We start from the raw sequence: 15,345 nt of genomic DNA, 5'->3' as shown, positions 1-15,345 counted from the left end.
CCCGCCTGCATACACAGGAGACGACCACGTGCCGTGTTCTGGAGACACACACACGCGCCTCCAACGCCATGCATGTTTAACTCAGGTGTGTGTTCTATAGACACACACACACGCCTCCAACGCCATGCATGTTTAACTCAGGTGTGTGTGTGTGTGTTCTAGAGACACACACACGCGCCTTCAACGCCATGCATGTTTAACTCAGGTGTGTGTGTGTGTGTGTGTTCTATAGACACACACGCGCCTCCAACGCCATGCATGTTTAACTCAGGTGTGCACACACGTTGCTGTTCAACACACTCTTTCTCCCAGTGCCTTCTCCCAGTAGTGCTGGGAGCCAGGGAACGTGTTCCCGGTCAGACACGGTGGGCCGGTGATAAATTGCTCCGTCTCCGAGCTGGCGAGGCATTCTGGGGTGAATGAGAGGCGAGAGGGGAGGCTGATTGAAACGACCTCACGCTGCCCGGTGCGGCGTGGAGAGAGACGGTCCTGGAGGTTGACGTTTGTTCGCTGCCCGTTCTTTGGGCGTCTTGTTTGTGGAGGACGGGGAAGCGGGTAAGCCGCTCCAAGGTCGGACTGGAATGAAGAATCTAAGAAACACCGACTGAGTGACTGAAACTGGTTTCATCTCCAGCCAATTACGTCCCTTGGATTGTTTGATCCACGTTATGAATCCCCAGAGCAGCTTTCATTGGGGTTGTAGAGAGGACAAGCCCCTAATGCATATTAATATACACATTTTACACTTGTTGTGGCTCCAAGAACCTTGTATCCAGTACATGTCCTGATTTGCAGTAGAAAGTGTGAAGTGTGAAAAGTCCACTTTTACAATGTGTGTGTGTGTGTGTGTGTGTGTGTGTGTGTGTGTGTGTGTCCGTGTGTCCGTGTGTCCGTCCCCAGGCCCACGAGCGCTCTGAGAGTGTGGAGGTCACCTTCGTGACGCAGCTGGTGAGGAAGCTGATGATCGTGATCGCCCGTCCCGCCCGCCTGCTGGAGTGTCTGGTAAGAGTCGCCGCGCGCCTCGACCAATCAGGCGTCAGCATTTATTCACCCGTCTCCATCAACATTTGTTTGTACACTAAATGTTTCTAGAATTAGCACTATTTTTGGAAATGCGTTTAGAATTCATTCAGTACGTAGAATTATGATACTCTCACATTTTTTGGTCTTATTATTTTTTGGGAATGGAAAGAATAATTCTTTACTAATTTTTAATGCTGCTGTTAACATTCGCTAAATGATTTTAAATCTCATTTAAAGACCCACCTTTTTTCACTGGCCTTCGATTAGCGTTTCCTTTTTCAAGTGCCAGCAAATAGTGTCCCCTAGTTACCTTTTAAATTTATCTTCTATTTTATCCTGTTTTAACTCCTAGAGTCTTTGTCTTTTAATTTTTCATTGTGTATCTGCACTTCCTGTGAAGCACTTTGGTTGCGGCTCAGCCGCATGTAAAATTGTGCTATACAAATAAAACTTGACTTGACTTGACTTGATTAATATATGCCTTCCAGTACACCATTAAGACTAGGGGTGTAACGATACTCATTCGTACCGAAAATTTCTCAGTACGGGTCTAACGGTTCGATGCGCGTTTCATTTCTGTACGTACCGAGAAGAAAAATAAAAATAAATTTAATAAAGTTTTTATTGATTATCACACACTCTGTTAGTGTCTTGTCTTGTCCTGATGTTTTGTGTTGAGGACCACAATGGAAATAAGTCCTGGACTTTATTGTGTTTTTATCCTCAATTGTATTTGATTGTCTTTTGTGTGAGGCAGTTGTTTGATACAATTTAATAAATCAAATCAAAATCCAATTTTTTAATAAAAATAAAATAATAAAAACTGCTGTACCGAACAACATACCGAACCGTGACTTAAAAACCGAGGTACGTATCGTGACTTTTGTGTATGGTTACACCCCTAATTAAGACATAACATTTTCATATTCCATGCCACTGTAAATTACAGCAATTACAGTGAAGCCTTTTCCCGTATTTACAAGTAATTGGATTCTCACACTGCAAAGACTATTATGCTCCTGCTTGATTAACATTCTACATCAATCCTGCGCTCGGTGTCAAACGATTTGAGCAAAGCAATTAATTAATTGCAATCCACTGGGAGTATTAAGTCAGGCGAAGGCGTAATTGAGTTTGCATACACACACTTCCTCTCATAACTGCTAGTGTGCAGCTTTTTTATTAATACCACTAGAACCCCCCCATCCCCCCGGCAATCATCTCTCTAATACCCCCCCCCCCCCTTACACCCAAGACGAGAGATGAGGCGATATCCATGGAGGATAGAGGGGAGAGAGGGGGAGTTAATACCAATAAGGGTGGAATGAGGGATGGCAACAAGAGAGTCTGCCGGATAGCGAGGGAGGGAGGGAGGGAGGGAGGATGGGGGAGAGATGAGTCATACACAGAAGCTGCCCCTGCTGTTCTCAAAGTGTAGTCCTGACTGATCACCCAGCAGTTGGGGCTCTCACACACACTGCCCCACTGTGTGTGTGTGTGTTAACATGATATGGTTTTAATGTGCGTGGGGAAGTCTTTGTCTGTGGCTGTGGACACCGGGTACCGAGGGGGGGAGATGGAGAAGCACATGCCCACCTTTTGACCCAGCGATGCTCACTTTTGCACGTGCGGTACATGCAGAACCACTTGTGTACTCAAACAGCCAATAGAAGGCGCTTTTATGAAGGCGCGCTGCATGTCTAGAAGAACGACGCTGTAGCATCACAACCCTGTCCTAGTGCTGGTCCTCAGCACTCCCACGACCATGTTCCACCGTGTCTCCGTCTCATCCCCAGAGCCCGTCTGCTGCGCTGCAGGGCCCTCCTCACCACAGACCCACCCGCTCTTCTATTCACCCCCCCCCCCCCCCCCCTCTGTGTCCGTGTGTCCGTGCAGGAGTTTGACCCCGAGGAGTTCTACCACCTCCTGGAGGCAGCAGAGGGCCATGCCAAGGAGGGCCAGGGCATCAAGTCGGACATCCCCCGATACATCATCAGCCAGCTGGGGCTCACCAGAGACCCCCTGGAGGGTACGGTGACACCAGCGCTCTACCAGCGCCCCTCCAGCACCACATACACACGATGCACGAATGAATGAATGAATGAATGAATGAAAACTTTATTGAACAACAATTAACAAAAAGTGTTCAAAAGGATAAAAAAAACACAATAAAGCCCAAAGGCTTGTTTCCATTGTGGTCCTTTTTAGATAACTTTAGACACCACATACACATGATGCACCACATACAGACCATCCACACCATCCACACCCTGCGCCCCATCCACACCATCCACACCATCCACACCCTGCGCTCCATCCACCCCATCCACACCCTGCACCCCATCCACCCCATCCACCCCATCCACCACATCCACACCCTGCACCCCATCCACCCCATCCACCACATCCACCACATCCACACCCTGCACCCCATCCACACAATCCACAGACGCAGGGCGATGCCGTCCGCTCCTCCAGTCCCGCGTGACGTGGCTGAATGAGAGAGGGGACTTCCTCTGTGGTTTGGTGCTGTGTGGGGGTAACTCTTCCGTCTGTGTTCCTCTAGAAATGGCCCAGCTGAGCAGCTATGACAGCGGCCATCCAGACACCCCAGAGACTGACGAGTCGGTAGATGTAAGTGAAACACGCAGCAGATATGTTATCCATCCGTGTTATTAAAACGTCTCCATGGACCTAGAACCATATCCAAGGTGTTTCTACTGATCACATCCCCCTGGTAACCATGGGGATGCAGGCGCTTGTAACGCGTCGCTCAACACAGTCTTGGATTTGTCTTATTAAGTACCTTGGAACCGGTTCTGGATTCCTGGATGCGGTTTCTCCCTATGTGGCTCGATAAGACAAGAGAAGCAAGGCGCTCGTGTGTAGTTGGTTCCTGTGATCACGATGCCTGCGGTTGGTACGTTGGTATCCTGTATTCCTGTCTGAGGTCCGTTGTGTGTTTCAGGGCCGAGGGGCCACAGTCACCGCCCCACAGACCAAAACCAAACCCCCACGGGAGGAAGACTTTGAGAACATCAAACTCATCAGCAACGGAGCCTATGGGTACGAGAGCCTGGTCCTCATTCTAGTCTTTACTTCATCCTGTGGGTTTCCATGTCTCCTTTCCTCCCTGTGACTCCTCTGTAGTCTCGTTCAGACCTCAGGGTAGTGACGTTTGAGAGAGGCGTGGGAGCCCTGGCAACAATACTGATGGTTTTGTAAAGTTCTTTCATTTTCTTTGAGGCTTTTTGTTCTTTCACCAAACCTTCCCTAGTTGTCTTTTTACAATTATAATGGAGATGTCTTCTAGTGGTTTATTTCAGGGGGGGGGGGGGGGGGGTAGGTACTAGGGATCGACCAATATGGATTTTTTGGAGCCGATGCTGCTTTTGCTCCCTCAATTGACATCATAAAAATGACACCATGATGATAACAAATGTTACAAGTCTCAATTTAAAAAAGGAACATTTATTGAACTGGCTGTAAATCATGCCGGGAAAAAATATTTAAAAAAATAGTAATAATAAAAATCAGTGGAAAAAATCATCATAATATCAGCCGATATATGAGTGGATCACTAGTAGGAACTTGTCCTAAAGGATCCTCCTATGGGTGGATCACTAGTAGGAACATAACGGATCCTCCTGTGGGTGGATCACTAGTAGGAACATAATGGATCCTCCTATGGGTGGATCACTAGTAGGAACATAATGGATCCTCCTGTGGGTGGATCACTAGTAGGAACATAACGGATCCTCCTGTGGGTGGATCACTAGTAGGAACATAATGGATCCTCCTGTGGGTGGATCACTAGTAGGAACATAATGGATCCTCCTATGGGTGGATCACTAGTAGGAACATAACGGATCCTCCTGTGGGTGGATCACTAGTAGGAACATAACGGATCCTCCTGTGGGTGGATCACTAGTAGGAACATAACGGATCCTCTTATGGGTGGATCACTAGTAGGAACATAACGGATCCTCTTATGGGTGGATCACTAGTAGGAACATAACGGATCCTCCTGTGGGTGGATCACTAGTAGGAACATAACGGATCCTCTTATGGGTGGATCACTAGTAGGAACATAATGGATCCTCTTATGGGTGGATCACTAGTAGGAACCTGTCATAACGGATCCTCCTGTGGGTGGATCACTAGTAGGAACATAACGGATCCTCTTATGGGTGGATCACTAGTAGGAACATAACGGATCCTCTTATGGGTGGATCACTAGTAGGAACATAACGGATCCTCTTATGGGTGGATCACTAGTAGGAACCTGTCATAACGGATCCTCCTGTGGGTGGATCACTAGTAGGAACCTGTCATAACGGCTCCACCCCGTGCTCCCCACAGGGCCGTGTTCCTGGTGCGGCACAAGGAGACGCGGCAGCGCTTCGCCATGAAGAAGATCAACAAGCAGAACCTGATCCTGAGGAACCAGATCCAGCAGGCCTTCGTGGAGCGCGACATCCTCACCTTCGCCGAGAACCCCTTCGTGGTGTCCATGTTCTGCTCCTTCGAGACCCGCAGGCACCTCTGCATGGTGATGGAGTACGTGGAGGGTGAGGACCCGTCCGTCGTCCTCCTGGTTCGGGAGAGGTTCCTCCATCGCGGTCATGGCTCCTTGTCTCTGCCCAATGCCGTCTGGTCTTTTTCTTTTGCGTTGGCATGGGGAGATATGGGGAGATATGTACCGTGTGCCTTCTTACTCTACGACCTTCTGTGTTGTTCTATGTTTCCCTGTCTCCGTGGCTCTCTCTCATGGTGTGTGTGTGTGTGTGTGTGTGTGTGTGTGTGTGTGTGTGTGTGTGTGTGTGTGTGTGTGTGTGTGTGTGTGTGTGTGTGTGTGTGTGTGTGTGTGTGTGTGTGTGTGTGTGTGTGCGTGTGTGCGTCCCAGGCGGGGACTGTGCCACTCTGCTGAAGAACATCGGCGCCCTGCCGGTGGACATGGCCCGCATGTACTTTGCGGAGACGGTGTTGGCCCTGGAGTACCTGCACAACTACGGCATCGTGCACAGAGACCTCAAACCCGACAAGTAAGACCGTGTTCCATGTTCCCAGATGACTGGAAATACATTATGCATTCTACTGTAGTCTCTATTTAGATTTAGTGTTCATTTTACATTTACATTCAGGGCATTTAGCAGACGCTTTTATCCAAAGCGACTTACAATAAGTACATTTGTCATAAGAAGTGAAACAATATATCGCCGTTGGTACAGTAAAGACGTTCATAGAACCAAGTTCAAGCACTGACAATCGCCAGGCCGACCCCATTACCCGTACACAGCAGTGATAGCTAGGCTACTGCAGATGCTGCACAACTACGTACATGCTACACAACATGCATGCACAACACAACTAAGTACATGCTACACAACATGCATGCACAACACAATTAAGTACATGCTACACAATTAAGTACAGTGAATGAATACAACCTGCATTGAGTGTTCATAGATCTTGATTCCAGACTAGGGATGTGTTTCTCATACTGGGCGCTCTGTGTGTCCGTAGTCTTCTGATCACGTCCATGGGCCACATTAAGCTGACGGACTTCGGTCTGTCTAAGATCGGTCTGATGAGCCTCACCACCAACCTGTATGAAGGACACATCGAGAAGGACACCAGGGAGTTCCTGGACAAACAGGTCAGCCTCCCTCCCACACCTCGTCTTCTCCGTACCCTCTGGAGACCTCGTTTACACCTGACCGTAAAGAGACGCGGTGTTGGTGTCTGAAGAAGATCCCTTTGTGTTCACACTGTTGTAGCAAGTCGTTAAAGGTGTTTGTGGCATCTCTTCTGGCCATGTGTCCATGTGATATTAAAGATGTTTCAAAATCATTCAAAGCGACCTCCGTTAAATGGTTGGATTATCGCAGCCAATTGAAAATGCAGCGTTTAGATTTAGCTGGGTGTTATGAAAACGGCATGCTTCCACATCGATCAACCAGCGTACAGTCTCTCAGTATCCACGCAGATTTGGGCGAATCTTTGCGAATGTTCACAGCAAAGCCGTGTGATCTGAGCTGAGCTCTCGTCCAGGGAGCCTGTGCTAAACGGGCTGGTTGTGCACCCCCCCCCTCCCCCTCCTCCGCCCCCCCCCCCCCAGGTGTGTGGCACCCCGGAGTACATCGCCCCGGAGGTCATCCTGAGGCAGGGCTACGGCAAGCCGGTGGACTGGTGGGCCATGGGGGTCATCCTGTACGAGTTCCTGGTGGGCTGCGCGCCCTTCTTCGGGGACACTCCGGAGGAGCTGTTTGGACAGGTCATCAGTGGTGAGCACCACACACACACACACACACACGCCACAGGGAGGGGCGGGGCCTGGGGCAGGGGGTGGGGCCTGGGACAGACAGGGGGCGGCGCCTGGGACAGACAGGGGGCGGGGCCTGGGACAGACAGGGGGTGGGGCCTGGGACAGGGGGCGGAGGCTGGGGGGAGGGGCCTGGGACAGGGGGCGGGGCCTCCTCCCTGATATGCCACCTCCTCCTCTCCACTTGCCAGGTAAAAAAAATGTGCAGAAATAATGTTTGAAAAGAAAGGGACAGCGCTTTATGTTCTACGCTTACAAACGCGCCACGCCTTTCTCTGGCGCATACCGAGTTCAGAACATTGAAAGTTTTATTCAATTAAAAGGTCCTTAACTGGATGAATAGCGGTGTGTTACTCCCTGCTGAGAGGGGGCGTGTTCTCTCTGGTTCTGTTCTGTTCTGTCAGACGTTCTGAGGGCAGCAGAGAGCTGGAGAACACACGGCGGGAGATGATCTGATGGTTAAAACAAAGCGGGCTTCGTGACGTCATCCAGCCGTGATGCTCCAGGGGGGGGAACCCACTAGCGTCCTCCCCTACACAGATTGTTTATGCTTTGATTCCTCTGTGATGAAAGGGGAGATCAATGTCCACAAACCCTGCATTGATTCCACATATCGTGCGCGTGTCTTCCTGTACATATCTATGCACGGCGTCGATGAGTTTGTCGGGGCCGTCCTTGAGTGATGCGAGGCCTAAGGTTACCCTGTAAATAACTGAACGGCTCATATCATCTCTCAGATCTCGGTTATTGTCTTCTGGATCAATACAGAAGGCATACAATAATAAAAAGCAGCCGACTTGAGATCAATAGAATGAGGGCGTTGTTTCCCCCGAGGAGCCGCTGAGCAGAGCTCTCTGTTCTCCTCTGTCTGGCCTCTAGACGAGATCATCTGGCCGGAGGACGACGAGGCCCTGCCCCTCGAGGCCCAGGACCTCATCTGCAAGCTGCTGAGGCAGAACCCGCTGGAGAGGCTGGGCACAGGTAACACAACAACAACAACAACAACAGTTAACATCGTAATGGTATCCCAACCAAATGAGACGTGGATTAAACTCTTGTTTCCTGTTTCCTGTTTCCACAGGAAGTGCTTACGAGGTGAAGCAGCACGGCTTCTTCACGGAGCTGGACTGGAACGGCCTGCTGAGGCAGAAGGCCGAGTTCATCCCTCAGCTGGAGTCTGAGGACGACACCAGCTACTTCGACAGTACGTTGACCTCTGACCTCTCCCTCGAGTCTCCAGGGTCTCTCTCCGGTCCTCTGCTCCTCTGGACTCCACTGCTGGGCAGTGAGGCGCTGGTCTCTGGTCAGTGAGGCGTTGGTCTCTGGTCAGTGAGGCGTTGGTCTCTGGTCAGTGAGGCGTTGGTCTCTGGTCAGTGAGGCGTTGGTCTCTGGTCAGTGAGGCGTTGGTCTCTGGTCGGTGAGGCGTTGGTCTCTGGTCAGTGAGGCGTTGGTCTCTGGTCAGTGAGGCGTTGGTCTCTGGTCAGTGAGGCGTTGGTCTCTGGTCAGTGAACCGTTGGTCTCTGGTCAGTGAGGCGTTGGTCTCTGGTCAGTGAGGCGTTGGTCTCTGGTCAGTGAGGCGTTGGTCTCTGGTCAGTGAGGCGTTGGTCTCTGGTCAGTGAGGCGTTGGTCTCTGGTCAGTGAGGCGTTGGTCTCTGGTCAGTGAGGCGTTGGTCTCTGGTCAGTGAGGCGTTGGTCTCTGGTCAGTGAGGCGTTGGTCTCTGGTCAGTGAGGCGTTGGTCTCTGGTCAGTGAGGCGTTGGTCTCTGGTCAGTGAGGCGTTGGTCTCTGGTCAGTGAGGCGTTGGTCTCTGGTCAGTGAGGCGTTGGTCTCTGGTCAGTGAGGCGTTGGTCTCTGGTCAGTGAGGCGTTGGTCTCTGGTCAGTGAGGCGTTGGTCTCTGGTCAGTGAGGCTTTGGTCTCTGGTCAGTGAGGCGTTGGTCTCTGGTCAGTGAGGCGTTGGTCTCTGGTCAGTGAGGCGTTGGTCTCTGGTCAGTGAACCGTTGGTCTCTGGTCAGTGAGGCGTTGGTCTCTGGTCAGTGAGGCGTTGGTCTCTGGTCAGTGAGGCGTTGGTCTCTGGTCAGTGAGGCGTTGGTCTCTGGTCAGTGAGGCGTTGGTCTCTGGTCAGTGAGGCGTTGGTCTCTGGTCAGTGAGGCGTTGGTCTCTGGTCAGTGAGGCGTTGGTCTCTGGTCAGTGAGGCGTTGGTCTCTGGTCGGTGAGGCGTTGGCTCATTGCCTGTTGACTGTGGTTCTGTAGAGGTGACTCTAACCACCGCTTGCACGATGCAAGCAAACACCTAATTAAATATGCAGGCGACATTTCCATTAGGAGATTTAAATGCGAGCGTAACTAGATTATCAGCAGCTCAACTAATCAAAGAGATCGTTAGTAGAGCTCAATGGGAGATAGTCATGTGCCCGGTCGATTCACACAATCGACGCTCCAGGGAGATTACCCTTGACTCTTGACATGCTGGAGGTCACCATTTTGTAAAGTGTGTGTGTGTGTGTGTGTGTGTGTGTGTGTCACGCAGCTCGTTCCGACCGCTACCACCACCTGGACTCTGAGGACGAAGACGACACCAACGACGAGGAGCACGTGGAGATCAGACAGTTCTCCTCCTGCTCCCCCCGCTTCAGCAAGGTGCACACACACACACACACGCACACTCAGGGGCCATACACACACCATACAGGGGCCACACACACACACACGCACACACACAGGGGCCGTACACACACACACACACACACACACAGGGGCCGTACACACACACACACACACACACAGGGGCCATACACACACACACACACACACAGGGGCCATACACACACACACACACAGGGGCCATACACACACACACACACACACACACACACAAACACAGGGGCCATACACACACACACACACACACACAGGGGCCATACACACACCACACAGGGGCCATACACACACCATTCAGGGGCCACACACACACCATTCAGGGGCCACACACACACACACCATACAGGGGCCAGTGCAGGTGTCTCCCTGGGCATTACCACCGGTACCTGCTATGCTTGCTGCGTGCGTCTCGGACCACAGAGTGTAATTACCTTAACGAGGGGAGTCCACTAGTCCGTGGCCAATCACGTGAAGGGAGCAGAGTGTTACATCAGTGTTACACCCGTGTCTGTCCTAGGATGACAAAAGGGTTCTACTGAAGGGAGAGCCTTTAGTCCATTAGAGAGTTGTAAAGCAAGTCAGTCGTGGAGAGCAGGATTTGGAAAATGCACAACCCAATAAACCCTCCCTCTGTGCTCCATCCCTCCATGTTTCTTCATTGAGAAGCGTTTCACACAACTTTGATTGTCTGGCAGTAATAATTCTCCAAACATATCAGGGAGGAGATGCCCTGATTATCCTATGGATGGCTTTGGCAATTCTAACAAACTCCACTCAAATTAGAGCGCTTGATGGTTAGCAACTTTAAAACATGACGACAAGTGTCTTATCTGTGTGGTTCAGCTCTTTGTGATGACCTCTGACCCCTGTGGTGACCTGTGTGATGACCCCTGACCCCTGTGGTGACCCCTGACCCCTGTGATGACCCCTGACCCCTGTGGTGACCCCTGTGATGACCCCTGACCCCTGTGGTGACCTGTGTGATGACCCCTGACCCCTGTGGTGACCTGTGTGGTGACCCCTGACCCCTGTGGTGACCTGTGTGATGACCCCTGACCCCTGTGGTGACCCCTGACCCCTGTGGTGACCCCTGTGATGACCCCTGACCCCTGTGGTGACCCCCTGCAGGTGTACAGCAGCATGGAGCGTCTGTCCCTCCACGAGGAGAAGCGGACCCCCCCGCCCAACAAGCGCAGCCTCAGCGAGGAGGGGGGGGAGCGGGCGGCCGGCCTCAGCGGCCTGAAGGCCCGCGACCACCGCTCCTGGCTGGTGGGCTCCCCGGAGATGTGAGTGTTGCCGTAGTTACCCTGAGAGAAAGACCCCCCCCCCCCCATGACATGCCACCAGGTGTGGCTGTGATTGGCCGTTACAAGACGTTTTGGAAATCTGCCCCTTATGACATCACAGGTGGGCGTGTCCACCTAGATGTGTGCTGGGTAGATCAGTCCACCAGCCGACCCGGTGGACTGGAGCAGACGCTGCTCATCTGTCCGTCACACATCTAGTTGGACACGCCCACCCGTGATGTCATAAGGGGCTGATTTCCAAAACGGCTCGTAACGGCCAATCACACTCACACCTGGTGGCATGGCGTCACGGGACCTTTAAAACCAAAGCCACAACAACCCCCCGTCGTGTGGTTAATAAGAGTCTGTTTGTGTTAACGCTGCCCCCCCCCCCCCCCCCCCCCAGCCTGAGGAAGCGTCTGTCGGTGTCGGAGTCGTCCCACACGGAGAGCGACTCCAGCCCCCCGCTGACGGTGCGCCGCCGCTGCTGCTCCGCCATCATCGAGATGCCCCGCTTCGCCATCTCCTCCGAGGAGGAGGGCCTCGCCCCAGGTACCACCGCACAGCCTCAGGGTCACATGACTAGGGTCACATGACAGCCCTGAACCAGGGGGTGTGTCTCTACTGAGGAACAGGGACTGTGGGGTTTTGAATTAGTTTTGCATACAACTTTATCTTTTGTGTGAGTAACAGAATGTTGTTGTCTTGACGAGGCCAGTAGAGGCACCGTTCACTTCTGGCGGCATTAGGGGCGGCAGATAGACAGGTAGAGCGGGTCGGCTGGTAACCTGAAGGTCGCTGGTTGGATCCCCGGCTCCTCCTCCTAGCGGAGTGTGGAGGTGTCCCTGAGCGAGACGCCTCACCCTGACTGCTCCTGACCCGCTGGCTGTCGCCCTGCGGGGTCGACTCCGCCGTCGGTGTGTGAATGTGTGCATGAATGAATGGGTGAATGTCAGTCAACACTGTAAAGCGCTTTGGATAAAAGCGCTGTATATAAATGAGGACCATTTACTTCAACTAACAAAACATTCCAGTTTCTGTCCTCAAAAGCGGCGTTCTCTTCTGCTCTGTGTCAGGGAGCTGGAGGGCTGATCTAACTCTGGGTTGTGTTGTTTGTTTGTTTGTTTGTTTGTTTGTGTGCTGGGCGGTTCAGCCGGCTGTCGTAAGAGCCCCAGCCTGCTGGGGCAGATGGGGCTGAGGGGGGCGCGCAGCGAGGAGCTGCCCCTGTCCATCCCCGAGCTCCCCGTGGAGAGGGAGCTGAAGCTGGAGGACTCGCCCACCACCGCCACCGCCAGCTCTACCGCCACCTCCACCACCTCCACCTCCAGCTTCACCACCTCCACCTCCACCGCCACCGCCACCTCCAGCTCCACCTCCACCGCCACCTCCACCGCCACCTCCAGCTCCAGCTCCACCGCCGGCTCCAGCCAGCTCAGCAGGGCTGCCGGTCAGTCACACACTGTCAGACAAACACACACCTGGCCCGGAGAACCTGGATACACATTTCAAAAGCACAAAAAGTAGAAGTAAAGATTAGTGCTGTCGGTTAATCACATTATTAACGGCACCCATTTTAACGGTGTAATTTTTTTAATCACGAGATTAACGTTCTTTTGTGCGAAAATGTGCGATTAATTGCGAGTTAACTATGACATGAATGCGATTAATCGCGATTAAATATTTAATCGTTTGACAGCACTAGTAAAAATATAAGGAACCAAATGTGTTATCAAGAAATACAATTTTGACATACAGTGAACAACTAGACTGAAGTAAAACTACGATAGTACAGAAAAGCTTAACTGTCATTAGGGTTGACGAAAAATCTCTTTCTCGTGCTCGTGTGTGTATTTGTGCGTGCGTGTGTGTGTGTATGTGTCTTTGTGTGCGTATTTGTATGTGTATGTGTCTTTGTGTGCGTATTTGTGTGTATGTGTCTTTGTGTGTGTGTGTGTGTGTGTGTGTGTGTCTGTCTTTGTGTGTCTTTGTGCGTGTGTGTGTGTGTCTGTCTTTGTGTGTGTATTTGTGTGTGTGTGTATGTGTCTTTGTGTGTGTGTGTGTGTGTGTGTGTGTGTCTGTCTTTGTGTGTCTTTGTGCGTGTGTGTGTGTCTGTCTTTGTGTGTGTATTTGTGCGTGTGTGTGTGCGTGTCTGTGTCTGTGTCTGTGTGTGTGTGTGTCTTTGTGTGTGTGCAGCTGGTGGTCTGGCCGCTGTGACTGAGCGGGCCGTGACTGGCGGTAACGGGGCCCCCGTCCCGGACGGCGGCCCCTGCGGCCCCGCCTCCACGCCCAAGGCCATCAGCGACCTGGCGGCCCGCCGGGCGCGCCACCGCCTGCTCTCCGGGGACGCGGACAAGCACGGCTCGCTGCCCGCCGCCAGGCCCGTCAACAAGGTCATCAAGTCGGCCTCCGCCACCGCGCTGTCCCTCATGATCCCCTCAGGTCAGTGGGGTCAGGGGTCAGCGGCGTCAGGGGTCGGTCACGGGTCACCGGGGTCAGGGTCAGGGGTCAGGGTCAGGGGTCACCGGGGTCAGGGTCAGGGGTCTGTGTATAGTGTAGTGGTCCGATGGTCTCATGTTGAGTAGTGATCGACTGATATATCGGCCGATATTTGCGTTTTTTCCGTGTATTGCGTGTTTTTCCGTGTATTTTTTTGCAGATTTTTAGAGATTTATTTTTCCCGGCATGATTTACAGACAGTTAAATAAATGTTCCTTTTTTAAATTGAGACTTGTACCATTTGTTATCATCATTGTGTCATTTTCATGATGTAAATTGAGGGAGCAGAAGCAGCATGGGCTCCAAATATATCGGCTCAAGAAAATCAGTCATCGGCGTATCGGTCAGCGGCGAAGGCTGATGGGAAAGAAATCGTTATCGTATCGGGCCTAAAAAATCCATATCTGTCGATCCCTAATGTTGAGTCAATCAAACAGATTTTAGCGGACAGTTTTCAGTGCCCTGCGTTATTCACTCTCTGAGGTCGCACACTAAATCTAAATGATCTGCAATTCATTAGTACCTCATCAGTCTGCACTCAAGCCTCTGATCGCAGATGTTTGATGTTTTGCAGGAATACAAATGAAGTATACACGTAACATACGTGTGTGTTAACTCCAGCGTTATATACCCACACACAACAAACACACAACTCAACTCACAACTCAACTCACAACTCACTAACATGTGTGTTAACTCGTTATATACCGTTGCGTTCCCTAGACCACCACGGAGCCTCGCCATTGGCCAGCCCCATGTCGCCCCACTCGCTGTCGTCCAATCCGTCCTCGCGGGACTCGTCTCCGAGCCGGGACCTGTCCCCGGCCGTGGGCCCCGTGAAGCCGGCCATCGTCATCCACAGAGCGGGCAAGAAGTACGGCTTCACCCTCAGAGCCATCCGGGTGTACATGGGCGACACGGACGTCTACACAGTGCACCACATGGTGTGGGTGAGTCTGGGCCGCGCACAACTCAACGCACAACTCAACGCACAACTCAACTCACAACACACAACTCAACGCACAACTCAACGCACAACACACAACTCAACGCACAACTCAACGCACAACTCAACGCACAACTCAACTCACAACACACAACTCAACACACAACTCAACGCACAACTCAACGCACAACTCAAAGCACAGCTCAAAGCACAGCTCAACGCACTACTCAACGCACAACTCAACGCACAACTCAACGCACAACTCAACACACAACTCAACGCGCAACTCAACTCACAACACACAACTCAACGCACAGAGCTCAACGCACAACTCAACGCAGAGCTCAACGCACAACTCACAACTCAACACACAACTCAACTCACACTCTCCTCTGACGCGTTGGTCTCTGTTAACCAGCAGTGGTTGAATGTGATAAAGCTGCTGCTGCATCGTCTGGTTGTTCAACCAGAGGACGTCACCACGGTAACCAGGAGGAAGTCACCACGGTAACCAGGAGGAGGACCAGGAGTCAACAGTTCTTGTTGTTGACACAAGATGGCAGTAAACAACTATTGACCCGGAGGAAGTGGTCACCTTCTCCTGGAGGCTG

At 51.9% G+C, this 15,345-nt stretch overlaps 1 protein-coding gene across 1 annotated transcript; it reads left to right on the top strand.

The window, feature by feature from the left end:
- Nucleotides 1–900: 900 nt before the first annotated feature.
- On the top strand, nt 901–15,218 carry LOC311371334 (microtubule-associated serine/threonine-protein kinase 2-like; the record flags this gene model as incomplete). The annotated part of the gene is made up of 17 exons (XM_084489478.1): nt 901–1,002; nt 2,920–3,052; nt 3,590–3,657; nt 3,992–4,089; nt 5,386–5,594; nt 5,930–6,068; nt 6,550–6,682; nt 7,145–7,310; nt 8,228–8,329; nt 8,430–8,552; nt 9,876–9,985; nt 11,135–11,292; nt 11,699–11,844; nt 12,446–12,622; nt 13,486–13,731; nt 14,512–14,738; nt 15,153–15,218. Coding segments are annotated over 17 exons (2,403 nt in total), but the record flags the coding sequence as incomplete, so codon positions are not given.
- Between the last annotated feature and the right edge of the window lie 127 nt (nt 15,219–15,345).

Source organism: Micromesistius poutassou (genome assembly GCF_964030765.1).
Source record: "Micromesistius poutassou genome assembly, contig: SCAFFOLD_1160, whole genome shotgun sequence".
Classification (NCBI taxonomy): domain Eukaryota; kingdom Metazoa; phylum Chordata; class Actinopteri; order Gadiformes; family Gadidae; genus Micromesistius; species Micromesistius poutassou.
The sequence above is the reverse complement of the archived record's forward strand: the minus strand, read 5'-3'. Positions and strand labels throughout refer to the sequence as shown.